This window comes from Electrophorus electricus, chromosome 13 (genome assembly GCF_041902795.1).
Source record: "Electrophorus electricus isolate QZ-2024a chromosome 13, ASM4190279v1, whole genome shotgun sequence".
NCBI lineage: Eukaryota > Metazoa > Chordata > Actinopteri > Gymnotiformes > Gymnotidae > Electrophorus > Electrophorus electricus.
The window spans coordinates 12682277-12700587 of record NC_137509.1 but is presented as its reverse complement, the minus strand read 5'-3'; the positions used below and the strand labels follow the sequence as shown (position 1 = coordinate 12700587).

General features: G+C 43.1%; 1 protein-coding gene across 2 annotated transcripts; it reads left to right on the top strand.

Moving 5' to 3' along the window:
• The first annotated feature begins 436 nt into the window (after positions 1 to 436).
• sepsecs (Sep (O-phosphoserine) tRNA:Sec (selenocysteine) tRNA synthase) lies at positions 437 to 18006 on the top strand. 2 transcript variants are annotated; one of them, XM_027009912.3, is made up of 11 exons: positions 437 to 724; positions 1221 to 1375; positions 9066 to 9184; positions 9312 to 9470; positions 9601 to 9754; positions 9977 to 10079; positions 10163 to 10292; positions 11093 to 11184; positions 12294 to 12387; positions 12729 to 12819; positions 17221 to 18006. In XM_027009912.3, exons 1-11 carry the CDS (start codon positions 611 to 613, stop codon positions 17462 to 17464), a joined length of 1455 nt encoding a protein of 484 aa, XP_026865713.1. In that variant the 5' UTR covers positions 437 to 610; the 3' UTR covers positions 17465 to 18006. The 2 variants fall into 2 exon arrangements, with proteins under 2 accessions (XP_026865713.1, XP_026865714.1); XM_027009913.3 differs by lacking the exon at positions 437 to 724 and adding an exon at positions 729 to 854.
• Positions 18007 to 18311: the final 305 nt, after the last annotated feature.

Here is an 18311-nt window from a genome sequence, read left to right as displayed (position 1 = left end):
TCTCTCACACACACATATACATACATACATACATATTTTATATATATATATATATATATATATATATATATATATATATATATATATATATATATATATATAAAAATATATATATATATACATATGTATATATATATACATATATATACATATATATATAAATATATATATTTATTAAAAATTATATATATATATATATATATACACATATATACATATATATATTTATAAAAACAATTTTATATATATATGTGTGTATATATATACACACATATATATATATATATATATATATATATATATATATATATATATATATATATATAAAACCTATTCCTTTAGAAGTACGCTCTTATAGAGAGGCGAGTAGTAGTACTACTATTTTGAAACAGAAGGGATCGGTGGGTGGAGGTTTGGTAACGTGAACGGGAAGTTCGTCTGCTCACTCCGCCTGTTCGTTTTCGCCTAACGAACTGTTAGCCCGTTAGTGCAGCGTCTGTGACTCTCTGAACCACGTGTTAGCTGCTTCGGCGTCACTCTGCAGTCCGCAGCTGGTGCATTACAGGACAATATCTGTTATCCACACGCCGCGCTGCCGCAAGGCTCAGAAATGAACACCGACAACTTCGCACTGAGCGCAAAAATAGTCTCGCCCTCGTACGTGCGTCAGGGGCTGCAGGCGCGCCGCGGGCACGAGCAACTCGTTAGAATTCTCCTAGACCAGGTTGGTTTGCTCGAGACCCACCCAAGTTAAACTTCTAATACCCTTTTTTTTTTCTGAAGATAAACTAAATATCCTAAACCCCAGAAAAGACTCTTTACACCATGCGCTGTTAATGGCGATTAGCTAACAGGTACCCAGTATTTCATTTTATAATGAACTGCATGGGCATCGGAATTAAACGGCGCTTATGAGGACGGTTTACGGCAGCATTGATTTCTGAGCCTTGTCTCGTTGCAGTTCTTGCAGTTCTTGTGATTGTGGCTGAGCAGCTAGCTAACCGCCTTCCATGGCCTGGACATTACATCACATTACATTACATTAGCATGATGTACCGAAATGTTGGTTTTCTGATGGTCATCTAGCCATCTTAATTACACCCGCAGTTAGGTCCACGCTGTGAATGACCCAGGCGTGTGTATGTGTGTGTGTAAAGCGCTTGTGTGCTCATGGTGCTCCAGGTACACAGTTACTGGGCTTTGCTTTTGTTTTTTCTAAGGGGAAATGTCCTGAGGAAGGATGGAGCGAGAGCACCACGGAACTCTTTCTGAACGAGCTCGCAGTGATGGACAGCAACAACTTCCTCGGAAACTGCGGTGTGGGAGAGAGAGAGGGCAGAGTAGCGTCCAACCTGGTGGCAAGACGACATTACAGGTAAACTTAGATATTATAGGTGTTTGATTTCTGGTTTTTTTAGGATGTGCGTTAGAATTCAAGGCTCTGGAAGTGAAATTTTCCAAGAAGACAGCAGTAATTACAGCATTATCAAGATCTATGTTATTTGTTTAATAGTTGACAGTAAAACAAAAGTCATGCTGCCAGAAATCTTCAGGGTTGTGCTAATGGGCATAAAGAGTAAAACGGATGCATCCATCCAAAATCTTTGAGAGGATGTCCTAATAAGGTAGTTATTATGTTTATCTGCGGTGTTGACTCCACTAATTGATTGTGATAGAAAGCTGTTAGACAAGGAATCATAACTCACATATGCTCCAAATAAAGCCCTTAAACTGAGTGGAATGCTATTTTTAACTTTGATATAATATTTTACATGTTTACCTCTTCAGCATCACAAAATCATAGCAGTCAAATTCTCCTTGTTCATTCAGCAGGTCAGAAATGAAAATAATGTCCTGATTCGACCACTACTGTATAAAAATAAAGATTTCTTACTGGATAACACATTCATTATTCCATATTACACAGGTATGGGGGAAAAGCTATGTTTAAATGCAGTGTTCCTGGAAGTAAGTGCTTGCTTATGAAAATTAGAGAGTTTGATAGGTAGTTTGCTATGTTTATAATTACTGCAGCATTCAAAGATCAAATTAGGGATCCAAAACCAGGATAAGTCAAAGTTACAAATGTCTCTCTTTATCCCATTTATTTCAAATACTTTATTTATTGTAAGAAAGCCACCCTCATCAACTGGTTTCCATACTGTTTATGTATTCATTACTGTTTTTTTCAAATCTAGTCTGAAAGTTTTAATCATCTTTTCATTGCTCTGCTTTACATCAACACAGAGATAATTAATGCAACGCTTCACTTAAGCTCCTTAAACCAGAGCATTGTCTGATTAATACACATGAATAATCTCCCTTTTAGTCTTATTTATTTGTAGTCCAGAAGACTTAGAGAACAGATCTTTTTTATTTAAGACCAGTAGAGCTTGACATTCATCCTGCAAAAACAGCCGTGTGTCGTCTGCCAACGGGGGGAACAGTGGAGAACATACAAATGGGAGTAGTTCAGCTGCCAAAAGAAATGAATAAGTGGAGACAAGTCAAGTAACACGGAAATGCTCTTTATTGTCCATAGGAGAATAATGTAGATAAACACTGGTGAAACAAAACAATCTCTCTCCTAGAAGGCAGTGGGGTGAAGCGTCCAGACTTCTCCGGTCTGTGGCCAGCTAATGTGCAGCGCTGCCTTCTGGGACCTGTGGGTTTAAATGGGTGAAACTGATCATAGGGAACAGGTGAGGATAATCAATGAGCAGGCGATTGGGAACGGTGTGGGTAGGTGCTGTGATCCCTAGCAGGAGTGGGCAAGGCCCTCCTGCTGGGGAGCCGACCAGACGTGACAGAAACACACCCCCCCCTCCCCCCCCCCCAGAGACCCCGCCAGCCTCCTGGCGCGCAGTCGGCCCGGACGACGCGGAGCGGGCTTCAACAGATATTCCCTGTGGAAAGAGGCTGTGAGGTCGGGGGTCCAACATCTGGGAGGCTGGTATCCAACACCGTTCTTCTGGACCGTACCCCTCCCAGTCCACTAGGTATTGCAGTCGTGCACCCCTCCGCCTGGAATCAAGTAAGGCATGCATCGTGTATGCTGGCCCCCCCTCAATGACCAGGGATGGTGGTGGAGCTTTCAAGGGGTTACCCTCCCCTGCGAGGCGACCCCCTATCACCGGTTTTAGGGCTGACACGTGGAAGGCCTGAGATGCCCTGCTGCTTCCAGGCAAACCTATTTTGTCGAAACCCATACCTTCTGCCCCAGTTCAAAACGAGGGTCTCCCCACCTTTCTGATCTGCCTTTCTTTTGTAGTACACGACTGCACTCCAGGTCTCGGGGTGCTGTCGGCAATATAAACGCAAAAACGTGCCCAGTTCTTGATTCACCCTTTCCACCTGTCCATTAGCCTGGGGGTGGTATCCAGAAATCAGGCTGACAGTGATGTTCAGTTTCCTGAGCAACTCCTTCCAGAGTCTCGATGTGAACTGAGGACTCCGGTCAGAGACTATCCTCCTGCAAACCGAATTGCCGGAATACATGGCGGAAGAGATGGTCAGCCGTCTCCAGGGCAGTAGATGGGCCCTTTAGCGGTAAACCTTACCAAACCTTACCATCTTAGAGAACCGATCTACGATCACCAGTATTACGGTGTTTTCCTCAGAGGCAGGCAGATCTGTAACAAAATCAATAGCTAAATGAGACCAGGGACGCATAGGAGTGGCTAAGGGAAGCAGCTTACCTGCTGGTGGGGTGTGTGGGCTTTTGCAGCAGGCACAATCTGCACACAACACCACAAACCTTACTATTACTTTATTCATTGCAGGCCACCAATAGCAAGCACTTTAGTAATTGTGCCGTACATGTAGACCCCGGATGGCCCGTTCCCACCGAGGTGTTCCCACACAATAAGGGCTCTGCGGTGTTTGGGTGGCACAAAGAGACGGTGAGGCCTCTGCGTGATGTTGCCTAGAGAGCGCGTCCGTCCTTAGGTTCTTCTCCCCCGGTCTATAAGTGACACGAAATTTAAGCCTGGAGAAAAAAGAGTGACCAACGGGCTTGCCGGGAATTCAACCTCTTGCAGTTCTGCAGGTACTCCAGGTTCTTATGATCGGTGATGACCTTAAAGGGGTGTTGCGCTCCCTCCAGCCATTGTCTCTACTCCTCAACCACGAGTTTCATCGCCAGTAGTTCCCGATCTCCCATCCCATAGTTCCTCTCAGCGGGGCTGAGTTTCTTTGAAAAGTAGGCTATAGGTTGTAGTTCTCCAGCCTCTCCCCTGTGTTGGGACAATACCACGCCAACTCCTACGTCCAACACATCCACCTCTACTACGAAAGGCCTTTTGGTATCCGGATGCTGTAAAACCGGAGCGGTCGAGAAGGCGGTCTTTAACTCCACAAAGGATCTCTCCGCCTCGGGGTTCCATTTTACCTTCTTGGCCTGTCCTCAGAAGTAAGTCCGTAAGGGGCCTGGCGAGAGTGCTGAATTATCTAATAAACCTGCGGCAGAAATAAGCAAACCCAAGAAAACATTGTAGCTCTCTGCGCGTCTGCATTCTTGACCATCTCATTACTGTCTCCACTTTGTATGGTTGCATGCGCACATGACCCTCGCGAATAATGCAACCTAAAAAGCTCACTTCCCTGTGGTGGAACTCACATTTCTCTACTTTGCAGTAAAGGTTATTTTGTAAGAGAACACAGAGGACAGCCCTAACGTTGCGCACATGTTGGTCCCAGGAGAGGGAATGGATCAGGATGTTTATATAAGCGACATCGGATCTACCCAGAAACACTCTTAGGACCTCATTTATGTATGCTTGGAATATCGAGGAGGCCATGGCTAGACCGTACGGCAGGACTAAATATTCATAATGCCCTGTGGACATACTGAAGGCTGTTTTTCACTCATTGCCCTCCCTAATCCTTATTAGATTATTTGCACTGTGCAGGTCCAACTTAGTAAACAGCCTGGCTCCCCTCAATTGTTCAAGCGCAGCTAGCACTAAGGGTAGAGGATAAGGATATCGTACTAATACTTCGTTGAGCCCTCTGTCATCCACACAGGGTCTCGGCGCTCCATCCTTTTTCTTTACAAAAAACACGCTTGCAGAGGCTGGGGAGGTGGAGGGACGAATGTATCCCTGCTGCAAATCCTCCCCATTGTCCGCGCCTCCTCCTGTGAGAGAGAAATCCCACACCTGGGAGGCACAGCACCCTCTTTAAGAGTGATGGCACCGTCCCACTCATGGTGAGAACGAAGCTGAGTGGCCCTTGTGGGACTAAACACCTGTGCCAAGTCGCTGTACTCCTGAGGAACGGCAACGTCTCTCCCAGCTTCGGGGCTCTCCATCATAGTTGATTGGAGAGGCACAGCCCGGGTAGGGAGGCAGTTTCCTTCACAGGATGCCGCCCACTCGAGGATACAATTCGGTCCACTGCAGGTGGGGGTTGTGCACTCTCAGCCAGGGCAAACATAATGCGAGGGAGTGAACAAGAGAGGAAAGGCGATAAAGGAGATGTGCTCAGAGTGTTTCCCGTTTGTTTCTACGAGTACACGGGGAGTGACATGAGTATGTAGCCCGAACCCACAGGTCCTCCGTCAATTGCCTACAAGCTTAGGGGAGAGGGTAGGGGACTCGCTCTTATCCCCAACTTTCTTGTGAAATCCTGGTCCATTACGTTGCCCGCAGCTCCAGAGTCCATCAGGGCTGCGGCAGAAAGGAGACAACCCTGGTGTGACACCTTAACAGGCATTTTAAACATAGATGGGGCCAGTGAACAACTCGCCAAATTGCCACTTCTCCTCCGTTCTCTGGGTTTGCGATGTACTCCGGCCACGCCCAATTGCATCGGTTCCTCAAGGGCTTCCGCCAGTACCTTCGGCGGGGTTCCCTCCCAAAGCGGCATCCTTCGGTCTAGGTGACGTCGTCTCTCCTGCAGAAGGCGGTCATATGTGATGGCCAGATCTACTGCCGCATTTAGGGTGGCCACCTCCTGTTTGCAGGCTAATTCTGCCTGCAGTTCCACCTGCAAACCACCTAGGAACACGTCTACTAGCGCTGGTTCGTTCCATTTCGTGCCTGCCGCGAGCGTTCGGAACTCCGTGGCGTACTCAGCCGCTGACCATGGTCCTTGTTTTACGCAGCAAAGCTTGCCCGCAGAGTTGCCCCTTACGTGGATAGTATAATAGGGCTTTCATTTCCTGTATGAAAGCATGGTAATCGTTCATCAGCGGTGAATTGTTGGCATGATCCGGCAGACGGGGTTGATAACCAAAGAAAGTTCTCATTGGACAGTGAACCCCTTGCAACTTTTGCGGTCTCCTCCGTAGGTCTCTGGGGTGACAGTTAAACACCTTACCCCTTCGGAGGCCGTCAGAACCTCAAGAGGGGGGGCTCGATTATCGGGTCTCGTAGTGAGACTTTCCACACAAAGTCCGAGACTCTGAGCGAGAGAGCGAGTCTCTCCGATTTCCTGCTGTTCCAGAGCCGTCATCCGTGCAGCAAGCAGGTGCGCCCAGTCAGGGCTACTCGCCTCTTTCCCAGTCGGCTACACGGTGTGTAACGGTGACGGCACAGAGGAAACGAGAGGCGGGGTAACACGCAAATGCTCTTTATTATCCATAGGAGAATAATATAAATAAGCACTGAAGAAGAAACAAAACAATCTCTCTCCTAGAAGGCAGCGGGGTGAAGCGTCCAGAGTTCTCCGATCTGTGGCCAGCTAATGCGCAGCGCCGCCTTCTGGGACTTGTGGGTTTAAATGGTGGAAACTGATCATAGGGAACAGGTGAGGATAATCAATGAGCAGGTGATTGGGAACGATGTGGGTAGGTGCTGTGATCCCTAGCAGGAGTGGGCGTGTCCCGACCAGACGTGACACTTTCGATAATTAACCGAGAAGTTGTTCCAGACGCCAAAGAAATGCAGCTGTTAATGTCCTTATACAGGATATGTATTACATTTGTAAAATTATTTCAAATCAAATTTATTCAAAGCTTCAGAAATGAAAGGATGTTCTAAAGTAACAAAAGCTTTGTAAAAATTGAAGAAAAAAATAGCGTCTTGGCTTCTAAATTCAGGGTAAACTAAAAATTTCAAGAATTAGTCTAATGTTGGATATGTGTCTACCTTCTAACAGGCTGTGTGGAAGATCAGATATAATCCAAAAAAAAGTTTCATCATGTTGCAGTAAAGTGAAGCAAGTAATTTATTTTCAGAATGTAAAATGGATATTGGCAGCTAATTTTACATTACAAGCATCCTGCTTGCTGAGGTTCCTATTTTTAATTGGATTAAAAAGAAAATATATACTCTCAGGCCTTTAGGTCTTGCCACCATTAGCCCCCACCCAAGGCTCCCCCAGGACTAGTATGATTTTAAATATTTACTATTTTTATATTCAATATTTATATAAATAACTATATACATGAAATGAAAATGATCAATCCAGTTATCCGGCAAGATAAAACGAACAAAAACAAAGCAACAAAAATAATAATAAATTGCAATGTTTGTATGTGGGCCTGCGTATGTGCACTCTTGACGTGGCGTGTCCCCTACCCCTTTGTGGAACGACTGACTTCAGTACATCAGGTGAAGCCACTCCTCACCTGCCTACCTGGTTCACTCCAAAACAGTCTCAGTTTCTCTACTGAGATGAAATTTTTATTTTTTTTTGTCTTTGCATGACAGATAAAGTAGTGCAAATGTGCCCTGCATTTATAATCGTAAAAGTTTAGTGGTTGTCATGGCGACATTTACTGCTGGAGAACGTGTTGCTGGCGAGTGCACAAGTTTACAGAACACCGGAGAATGTGATACTTTCTCAAAAATAAAACAGTTATATAACTCATGTTTGTGTGCGTGTCCAGCGTGGGTTGCTTTTGAATGAATTTGAGCGTTTTATGAGTTTTTTGATCATGCTCGAATTTGACTTTTGGAAAAGACTCATTTAGTGGTGCAGTATTTATTTAGATTGCATTTCAATATCAACTTGGACTTCTAGAAGCAAGAACAAATTATGGCTTGACTGTAGTTTTTAGTGGAGCGTTGGCGTTTACAATTTCCTGCCTAATATTTCTTTTGATATCAAATGCAGTCCTAACTGCCAGTTCCACAGAATGCACTTTTTTCCAGTTTTTCCAATTTAAGAGGATCGTTTTCTTGGCGATTAAGGTGATTGGTATGGATTTTGAGTTTTGGATTGGTGGATTTATTATTGAGAGGTCTTCAAGTGAACAGGGGTGGGGTTGGTGGAATGCTATAGCCCATAAGGAGAGAAATGATGTCTTGACAGAAATGTTGAATTAGTGTGCAGATGGCACAGCAATAATTATCTGGGGTGTTTATTGTGAGCACATATTGGAGTCTTAAATCCCATCCTCTATATTTTGTACTGGGTGATGTGCTCTGTGGATTACCTTGTAGTTGTAGGTTAATATTGCTAGGCATAGTAAAGGTATTCCTGCAGATTTGGGTCCAAAATGTGTTAACAGTCTTTTTGTTTTGTCTTTTTCCCAGGCTCTGATTGGGACAGAAATTGTTCAGTCTACAGTAGATATTAATTTATATAATTTGGAAAGAATTTTCTTTGGTATGGATATTTGAAGGTACTGAAGGTATTGATCTTTTCTGGTGTCATATTTCTATAGGGCTGTGCCATATTGGAGTGTATTTACAGGGTTTCATTATATATTTGAAGATATTTGAAGGAGGCAACGGGGGTTGTCAATTACAGTGTTATTAAAGTATAAAGTATAGTGTTTTATGGTGGTATTAAGAAATGGTAAATTTACATTTAATTTTAATTGTTCTATTTCTAATCATGAGTTGCTCTTTGTTTGTTTGGATGAAACTCCTTAAGTTTTATGTTTCTGTAATGTGGTTAATTTGATTTAGTGTGAGACAAGTGACATGATGTTGCTTGGACTGTTCAGGCCAGATGGCTCAATTTCTACTGATTTTAAAGAATAAGAACATGGAGTCTGTTGTCATGTGTTAAAGACTATGATGGATGATAGTCCAGCTACGTTGATATTTGAAAGCTAATATGACTCGTATTGGGTGAGTCAGACCGTTTCTACATGTTTTTCTCTCCCTCAGACTGATCCATGGCATCGGTCGCTCTGGTGACATTGCTGCTGTTCAGCCAAAGGCGGCTGGTTCCAGTCTCCTTAACAAGCTCACCAATTCAGTCATGCTGGATGTTCTTAAATTCACAGGTAAATGTAAAACCACTGTTTTAATACAATTAGACTCTTTAGGTATTTGCCTGTTTTGTCTTGATGGGCCTTGCTCAATATTGCCTCTTTCTGTCTGCGATATGTGATGCTTATTTTCTTCACACAGGTGTTAGAAGTGTGTCTTCATGCTTTGTGGTTCCCATGGCAACTGGAATGAGCTTGACATTGTGTTTCCTCACGCTCAGACACCAGAGGCCCAGGGCACGCTATATACTTTGGCCACGCATTGACCAGAAGTCTTGCTTCAAATCCATGGTCACCGCTGGTATGGCTTGGACAATTTTAGGTTCATTATACTTTATGACCGCATTAATCTTTTGCGATGACTGACTAAAATATAGATTTACACAAGCAGTTTGTGAAACCATATATAACATGCATGGAAATATTGGCAGGGTTTGAGCCAGTGGTGATTGAGAACGTGCTGGAAGGAGATGAGCTGAGGACAGATCTGGAGACAGTGGAGAAGAAGATTGAGGAACTTGGAGCCGAGAACATCCTGTGTGTCCATTCCACCACTTCCTGTTTTGCTCCTCGTGTCCCTGACAGGCAGGTCAACTGGCCTATTAAAATTCCTCTGAAACAGCACTGTAACTGGGGCAGCCCTTACACAACTGAATCATGTTTGAATCACAGTGAATCATGTTTGTGTATTTATATAGTGCATATACCATAATCAAATACTGAAATGTGCAAGGCTAAAATTTGGCAATATTTTTATTTTAATTTGGGGGGGGGAAAAGAATCATTTTAGTGCCTCTTGTTTTACAGATTGGAGGAACTCGCTGTTATGTGTGCCAAACATAAAATTCCTCACATAGTCAACAACGCCTACGGAGTGCAGTCCTCAAAGTGTATGCACCTTATACAACAGGTGAAGAATGCCTGATTTTGTGGGAGAGATTTTATACCTATGACGTGGCTGTAATAGGTTGGCCTAACAGTATGTCTTCACAGGGTGCACGAGTGGGGAGAATTGATGCTTTCGTGCAAAGCTTGGACAAAAACTTCATGGTCCCAGTTGGAGGGGCCGTCATTGCTGGTTTTGACGAAGGCTTCATTAAGGAGATCAGTAAAATGTACCCGGGTTAGTATGACTGTCCATCACATTTTGTTCATGCGATATTCAGTTTGACTACCAGCAGTGGATGTTCATGTCTTCACAGAGCCTCTGAGAGTTTAGAAGATATTTATAAATGTGCAGGACCTCGCCCAAATGCGCAGCGCCTCACTTGGGGCGCTGGTGTCTTGACGTCCCAGGCTTGTCCTGTAGGCCTTTGTTTGTTTATCTGGTGTGCTGTTTCAAAGCACCCCCCTGTGTTCTCCTGCTTGCTGTAGGGTAAATCCCAGATGCTATCATTTGGGCTCTGTGTGCAAGTTGTTGGGTAGTTTTTAGACCACAGCATTTTTACTCAGCTGTCCGTTTTGCCGCATTCTAACATTCCGCTGAGAGCTCCGTATCTTGCAACTACACCACCAGCTGAGCTGAAACGAACCTACCCGCATGCATTTTGTTAAAACATCAGCTGCAGTGTCATTGTTTTTTCCTAATGCAGTGGTAGCTCAGTGGTTAAGGTACTTGACTTGTAATCGGAAGGTTGCTGATTGAAGTCCCACCACCACCAAGTTGCCACTGTTGGGCCCCTGAGCAAGGCCCTTAACTCTCAATTGCTCAAGTTGTACGTCAGCTAAATGCCATAAATAAATAAAATCAATAACGTGAAGAATAATCGCTTACAAAGGTTTGTCTCTTATCTACACTGTCGATGTTGTGGTGTAGACTGCAGTATCTGCTGCATTACATCCCTTGTCTTTCTTGTGATCCTGATTCTTTGCCCTTGCCTGGTATTCTCCTGATTTACGATGGCTGCTCTGTTTTCCCACCAGGCCGTGCCTCGGCCTCCCCGTCTCTGGACGTCCTCATCACCTTGCTCACCCTGGGGGCGCGGGGCTACAAGAAACTCCTGAGCGAGAGAAAGGTGACCTGTCCTGCCATGATGAATCTAACACCAAACACAGTGCTGTTTCTCATTTCTCATAACTGCTGCTAACATTAGCAACAACACCAACAACAAAAAAGCAAGGAAACATTGATAGTGAGCAAGTCGAGGCTTTTCCATAAAGCCTGCGTGTGCAGCTGTGCAGTGCGAACGCTGCAGCAGTCGGCAGTGTTCACAATGCTCCATGTAGGAGTGCAGGCTGCAGCTAGGCGTGCGCGCACGCACGCACGCACACACACACACACACACACACACACGCTTGCTCGCTGCCAGCTAAAGCATGCTGGTGCACAGATGTTCCTTTCGAGTTAGTGCTACTTCAGGGCGGTTCTATGAGAGGTGCATGCATGGCTGCCTGATCTGAAAACCTTCATGGATAGATGCATGTAATAACAAGAACAACTGCAGTGTCAGGGCTTTGAAACCATCAAGCAGCCAGTGAGTAATCCGTATTGCTAGAGTGGAAAGCAGCCTTAACTTGGGAGATGCAAAAACATTTTTGACTAATGTGAGGTATTGTAACATGTCACAATTACACATCGTAGCCTTTGGATGAAGAATAGGGGTTCCTTATTCAGCATCGTTTATATCTGTGATACGCCATGTGGTGCACTGATTGATTAATTTGTGCTTTAAAAAAATATGCTGTTTTGAATGATAAAATGCTTACACCTCTTACAAAGAAGTGTGTGCACTAATGTGTATACAGGACAATGAAGACCTTGCAGGTAAATGAACAAGCTCTTCATGTCCTGAGCTCAGTTGGGACTTGGATTAGCGTCACTGTAATTGTTCCCAGGGTCAAATCACTATACCGCCAGCACTGCTGTTTCTGCTGCACTGCCGCCACGAAAACCTGAGCAGGGCCAACAGAACGCTGTGCTGGCCCTGCTTAGGGTCAGGGAAGGAGAGAGACAGCGAGTGAGGTGGGGGGGGGGGGGGTGAGCAAGGGACAGAGAGACAGATGGAGCAGCATGCCAGCAGATGGGAAACTGCAACATGAGCAGTAAACGGAGTGTGCATCTAAAAAAAGGCTGAGACTAGCCTGAGTAGGGCTATTTATAACTGTGGTTTTGCATGGCCTCAAGGAGCTGTACGGCCACCTGGCTCAGGAGCTCAAGACGCTGGCTGAGAGGCACGGAGAGAGACTGCTGCACACGCCTCACAATCCCATATCACTGGGTGAGACCCGCACGCGCACCCCACGCTGACACAAATCGCGTCCCTCCATATCCTCTTTGGATGAGGCCAACGCGCTACTACGACATATCGCTTCATCTGACCAGGATACGTGGCCTGACGTTTTTCTCACGTCATTGATATTATGTCCTGCCATACGCTGACGCTCTGTGCTCAGTATCATTGTGGAAAGAGCAAGTGCCAGGAGTCGGTGCGGTGGTGCGTTGTTCCTGACTGTGTTGCACGGAATTAATGGTATGGTTACCTTTTAACAGTGGAGGTGTAACGTGATGCGCTATCTGTGTTTCCAGTGTTAAACACATTTTGCCTTTTGTCGTCCTCAGCTATGTCCCTGGGGACGCTGCAGGCCCACTGTGAGACAGCAGTTCCCCAGCTGGGCTCCATGCTCTTCACCAGACAGGTGTCTGGAGCCAGGTGAGCTCCAGCTTCTTCTCTCCTTCAACAGTTAATCTTTTTTATTTCTCCACTATAGTCAACTTCAAATTGTCCTTAGAATTATTTATTTTTGTCTAGTTAGTTGCTCCCTTTGCTGTCCATGCTTGATTTTTAATAATAAATACACTTCATTTGTAGGGTATTACTTAGTTAGCAACCTATATTCAATATATAGTTTACTATATATCAGGTTTCTTTTTTTTCCCCCACAAGATTACACAGATAACTGGGAGTTCAATAACATTCACACCATTTATAGCATTTATAGGGCTTTGTTGAAAACCTACCCTTATACTACTAGGCTAGGCTAGAGTTCAATATCAAGCTAAAGCAATCTGAGTCAGTACAGGGAAATAAAAATGCAAAGAAAAGGTTGGGGTTTTTTTTGTGCTTTTACTAAGCACAGGAGTAGTTCTCATTTAAGTGTGTTTTGAAAAAGTGGACCTTCAGTCTGCGTTTGAAGGCTGCATGGGACTCAGTGGTTCAGAGAGCTAATGGAAGTTTATTCCACCACCTTTTGACTTTGTGGGTGAGGCTTGCAGCTACAAGACTCCAGTGAGGAGGACGCTACAGTGGAGTGCTGTTGGAGAACTCGGAACAATGCGTTCTGCCGCATTCTGGATCAGCTGCAGGGACTCGGGGATGTCTGCTAGATGTGCGGTGTTGGAGTCGAGGCGCTCCTGTTGGAGTGAGGGAAAGGGGATTAAGGAGGGAAATGGTGTTAAACTCGCGCAGGTCAGATGCTGAGCTTTCTGGTTTGCCCTCGTAGAAGGATGACTTTGCAGAAGCCCTGTCGACAGTGAACTTTGAGAAGCATGGTATGAATTGAGTTGCAGTTTTCTCTTCGTTCTCTGTGGTTTCTAAGAAGCACATCAGACAGCCCAGGCGTGTGGATGGGGCATAAGACCTTCCTGTTCTAGGCGAGCGGATTACCGAGAAAAAGAGAAAAGTATTTGTAGCAGTTTTTAGTCCTAGAAAAGCCAGCAGATATGGGTGCAGTAGAGCTGTTGTCAGATTGAAAGCCAGGGCCAAAAGAGAGACAGAGGACAGGGAGTGAATGTTGGGGCATGAAGCAAGCGTGGGTATGGGGAAGTTGAAGAGGAGGGCAGAGAGGGAGGGTGTAAATGAAAAAGTGATAAACTGAGAAGTGGAGTGGGCTTGCTTTCATAGCTAGTGCAGTGGTAGGTCTGGTGAAGATTCGGTCCAGCATGTTGCCTTGTGTGTCAGAGGAAACGTTCAAATGGATAAGTGTAAGGTGTGAAATGCTGCTTCTGGGAAATGCTGCTTGTGTTCCAACCTGTTGTAATAATAATTGGAGGATTTTATAGCAATGTCCAGTTTAATGTTTGAAAATGGATTCCTTTCTTGACTTTGCAGCAGTAATGGAGGTACAGAAACACATAAATGCGTCGGGTCATTTTAGCAGGTCATTCTGTTGCATATGAATCCTACATTTATTTTGTGGCTTCGTATATATCCACTAATCATGGGATAATACACTAATGAAGCACAGTAGCACTTTGTCTTGTTACAAGCTATCATTTAGTGTGCATGAAATAAATATTTTGGGGACCTCTTTAAAGGTCTTCTATAGGGTAAAAATGGGATTTTGGGGGGGATTTCAAAGTAATTTGTGAAATTGGGTGGACCCCTGTTCTGAAAGAGGTTTTGGATTTTGTTGTGAATAGTTTAAAATGAAGATAAGAAGTTTCTCTGTACCAATCTGATACCGAAATCCTGAATTTGAATATTGCACAATATAGATCCAATTTGATATCTTTCTTTAGAAACTAGTGTGTATGTGTGGTTTAGTTGTTTGGGTGTTTGTTTGTGGGTTTACTTATGCTATATTTTTAAAGATGTCATGCATGGATATGACCAATAGAAATCAAATTATATAATTAATGCCTTTACAAAAACTTTATAGTGTGGGTATATATCCTCCTCATGCATTACTGTGGGAGTCTACTGTATTACTTGTAAGAGATGTAATCAGCTTTATATTGGAGAAACCAAGAGAAGGCTTTGGTGATCGGTTTGTTGAGCACCTTCGGACCATCAGAATTAAGGATTTGTCGTTTCCAGTGGCAAGGCGTTTTAATATTAACGAACACTGCACTGATGACATCTGTTTGCTTAGCCAATTGTTGCTATGGCAGGAATGAAATTAGGAAACTTAAAGGAAAGAACTGATCTACACTCTTGGAACTTTAGAACCACATGGAATAAATGTTGAGATTTAAACGTCTACTTTTTCATATTTGCACTTGTTCATCCTCCTACTAATTCAGAAGCACTTCCTTTACACAGCTGATTACTATACACACACTAATGTAAGTGTAGTAACACACACTAAAATAATAACTTCATGAATGTTCAGGCGAGTGCTGTACTTGTTCGATTAGTCTTTTCCTCTCCGGCTCAGTTTCTGTCATGTTTCTGTTGCTCTTTTTTCTTTCTTGGACCCTGAACCTCATTTACTTCACAGCCAAACTGGAAACATCTTTTTTTAAAGAACAGATGAATAAATACATTTATTTAAATGCTCTCACTGGAAAGCAGATGACTTGTACCCCCACTCTGTGTCATCAAAACCAACTTTACATGATAACAGTGTAAGTTATCCCACATGTGCAAATGCATATGCCTATTTACATTTGAACAATGAACACAGTTATAATCGTCCATGAGAAGAAAATTCTACCAACTTTACCAATCTCTATAAACTTTGCTCAAATGTAACTTGCTCAGTCCAACCTGGCTGTTATCATGTGACCTGCGGTACGCCATGGCAAAGCACTGCTGTGCTATTTTCAAGCTGGATTTGTGTCTGTATCAGATTGGTTTCCCTAAACTTTTTCTCCCAATATCCGATCCAACTTTTTTTTTGGGACATTGACTCGGTTCAGATGCATGGTATCTGATTGGTGCCATCTTTAGTTTAAAGTGTACTCCTTTTCAGTAACAAGTGATGAGAGAAGTTGATCAATTGTCACTCATTTTGTGTTCCGGCAAAAAACAAATAACAATGATCCAGCTAAATAATAATCAACTTCATGAGAGAGGTCTGAGGTTCGTTTCCAAAAGGTCTGTAACAGACAATTGGTGTTAATTAACCTAGGTACTTGATGCATTCATTTGTTGTGTATGAGGAATATTTGATTAATTAACTAGTCACACACAAGTCAGCTAGTTGTTACCAGTTGCCAACACGCAACACGTCACATTTCATTTGCCCTATTCCTAAAGCTAAATAAACAGCAGCCACGGATATCATACCGGGAATAAATGAATAATTAGCAATGTTTTGTGACTTGCCCGTTTAGCTTCAGAAATGTTACTTGGTAAGGTCATCTAAACTGGGTAGTAACCCCAGCTATAGTTATGATATAGTAACCAATCATTTAAATAAAAATACAAACAACATATTTACCACAAACATGCAAACCATATATTTGATTTCTGATTAATTTGATTGGTTGGACCAGAGCTACTATGGCCCATATGTGGCCTGGCCTCTCCATTAGACAGATACTGAAAGTGAGGCTCAGGTTAGGTCGATACTTTGGATCTATTGAAATGCATAGAGCAAAGCAGAGTAATTTATATGTCCATTGTGTTCATGAGTCTTCTAATGGGTTTTAGTATAAGTACTCAAGACATTTTTGGATTGATTTTTCTATGTTACCAGCATGATATGATGGAAACACTTTGGATGCTTTTACTGGACTTCAAACAGACCTATGAGTGCATGGTTTTGGATGTATCTGTATGTACGGTCACTTTTGTGTTGCCCTATGGACAGGTTTAAAAGTGCTTTTACCATTTGAAAAACCTAATTTTGGGCAAGGGATGAGATGCAGAGCAAATTCCATGTTTCAACTGCTGCCCTCAGTGGAGATAACAGAATTTTGTTTTTGCAAGCACATTTTGTTTGCTACATGGTCTTGAACAGAATACTAGTGTAATTTAAATGAGGTTGCTAACATCATAGAGCATTGCACTAATGCTAGCCCAGCATCTAGTCCTTTATATGAGCCCTAGCCTAAAGTAAGACTCAGCTTTGGAGACTGGCCAGCAGTTGAGTGCATTGAACATATTTATAAGATAAAGGCATATGAATTATCATGCTGTAAGGCAAGAATCACTAACCAGTTTAGTCACCCATAACATCAGTTTAATGCCTCTCTGATATTCATGTTTGTTTCTTTTGTATTTTCAGGAAAATGTCTACTGACCTTTTGCCTTTACAAAAAGAAAGATCCATTTTTGACAGCCACTGAAAATAATCATGGTGGTATCACGTATCTTAAGAGAGCTGGTCCCAAAGCAGTTATAGTTTCTTCCCAAATCTGTTTCCACCTTTTCCTCCTGTTTCAGGGCCGTGCCACTGGATATGGAACAGGTTGTGAGTGGGCACACGTTCCGAGGCTTCATGTCCCATTCAGACAGCTACCCATGCCCATACCTTAACGCTGCCTCTGCCATTGGCATCACCAAAGAGGATGTGGAACTCACAATCAGACGGCTGGACAAGTGCCTCAAGACCATTAAGAAAGAGTCAAATGCGGAGAAGAATGAGAGTCCAGATGACCAAACAGTGCCCAGACAGTATCCTGAATGAAATACTAACTCAACAAGATGTTCTGCGAGAGCTGACTATATTTCTTGTGGACAGAGTTGGACAAAAGACTCAATTATCATTTCCATCATGCACTGAAATAGGACACTACCTGGTTTAAAAGGAACTGTTAAAAGAAAGGAAATCAACGAAGTGTAGGCATATAATTAAAGCTGTTAATAAAGATTATTTCGTTTTAACAATTTTAAGTAGTCTTGGCATTGTAGGGATTATTTTGTTAAGGTATTCTGATCAAAGCATAGGTTCTCTAATTTTCAGCCCATGCTTTGCTGTTTGGCATCATTTGCAATTGAACATGGCATAATTTCAAAATATCTTTAGTAATGAAAAATGTTGCTCTCCTGCAGTTTATTGTACGTATTGTAATGGGGCAATCATTTAGCCCTTTGTGAACAAAATTGCCTCCCCCTAATTTGCCTTAATGTATGACTGCATGCAATGAAAAGAGGTCTACTGACTTTCTTCTAGAAATTATATTCAATTACATAGTTTATCCCAAAATAAATAAAAAATAAAGCATATGAGTTGTATGTGCAGTGGATCTTTTTTTTTTTTTTTTCTTTCTATTTCCTGCCTAAGGGATTGGAAATGCCATACAAATACCCCTACCATTTTTAACATTCACAGAGTAAATGCAACTTTTTAGAAAGCACGGTTTTTACTTATGAGCAGCTACAGGAAAGCTGCAGGTTTCTCTGTACTAAAGCTTTTAGTGAGGATGGGCTGTGGGTGATTATAAATGACAGAAATGAACTATTTAGTAAGAAAAAGGTTAAAGTAGCAGCTGTTCAATTGGGGTGTCCACAAATCAACAGGCAAGACATACACT

Coding starts and splice junctions, on each gene's coding strand:
- sepsecs (XM_027009912.3), top strand. CDS start 611: ATGAACACCGACAACTTCGCACTGAGCGCAAAAATAGTCTCGCCCTCG. Junction 11,185..12,293: donor AACTCCTGAGCGAGAGAAAG/GTGACCTGTCCT, acceptor CATGGCCTCAAG/GAGCTGTACGGCCACCTGGC. Junction 12,820..17,220: donor AGACAGGTGTCTGGAGCCAG/GTGAGCTCCAGC, acceptor CTCCTGTTTCAG/GGCCGTGCCACTGGATATGG.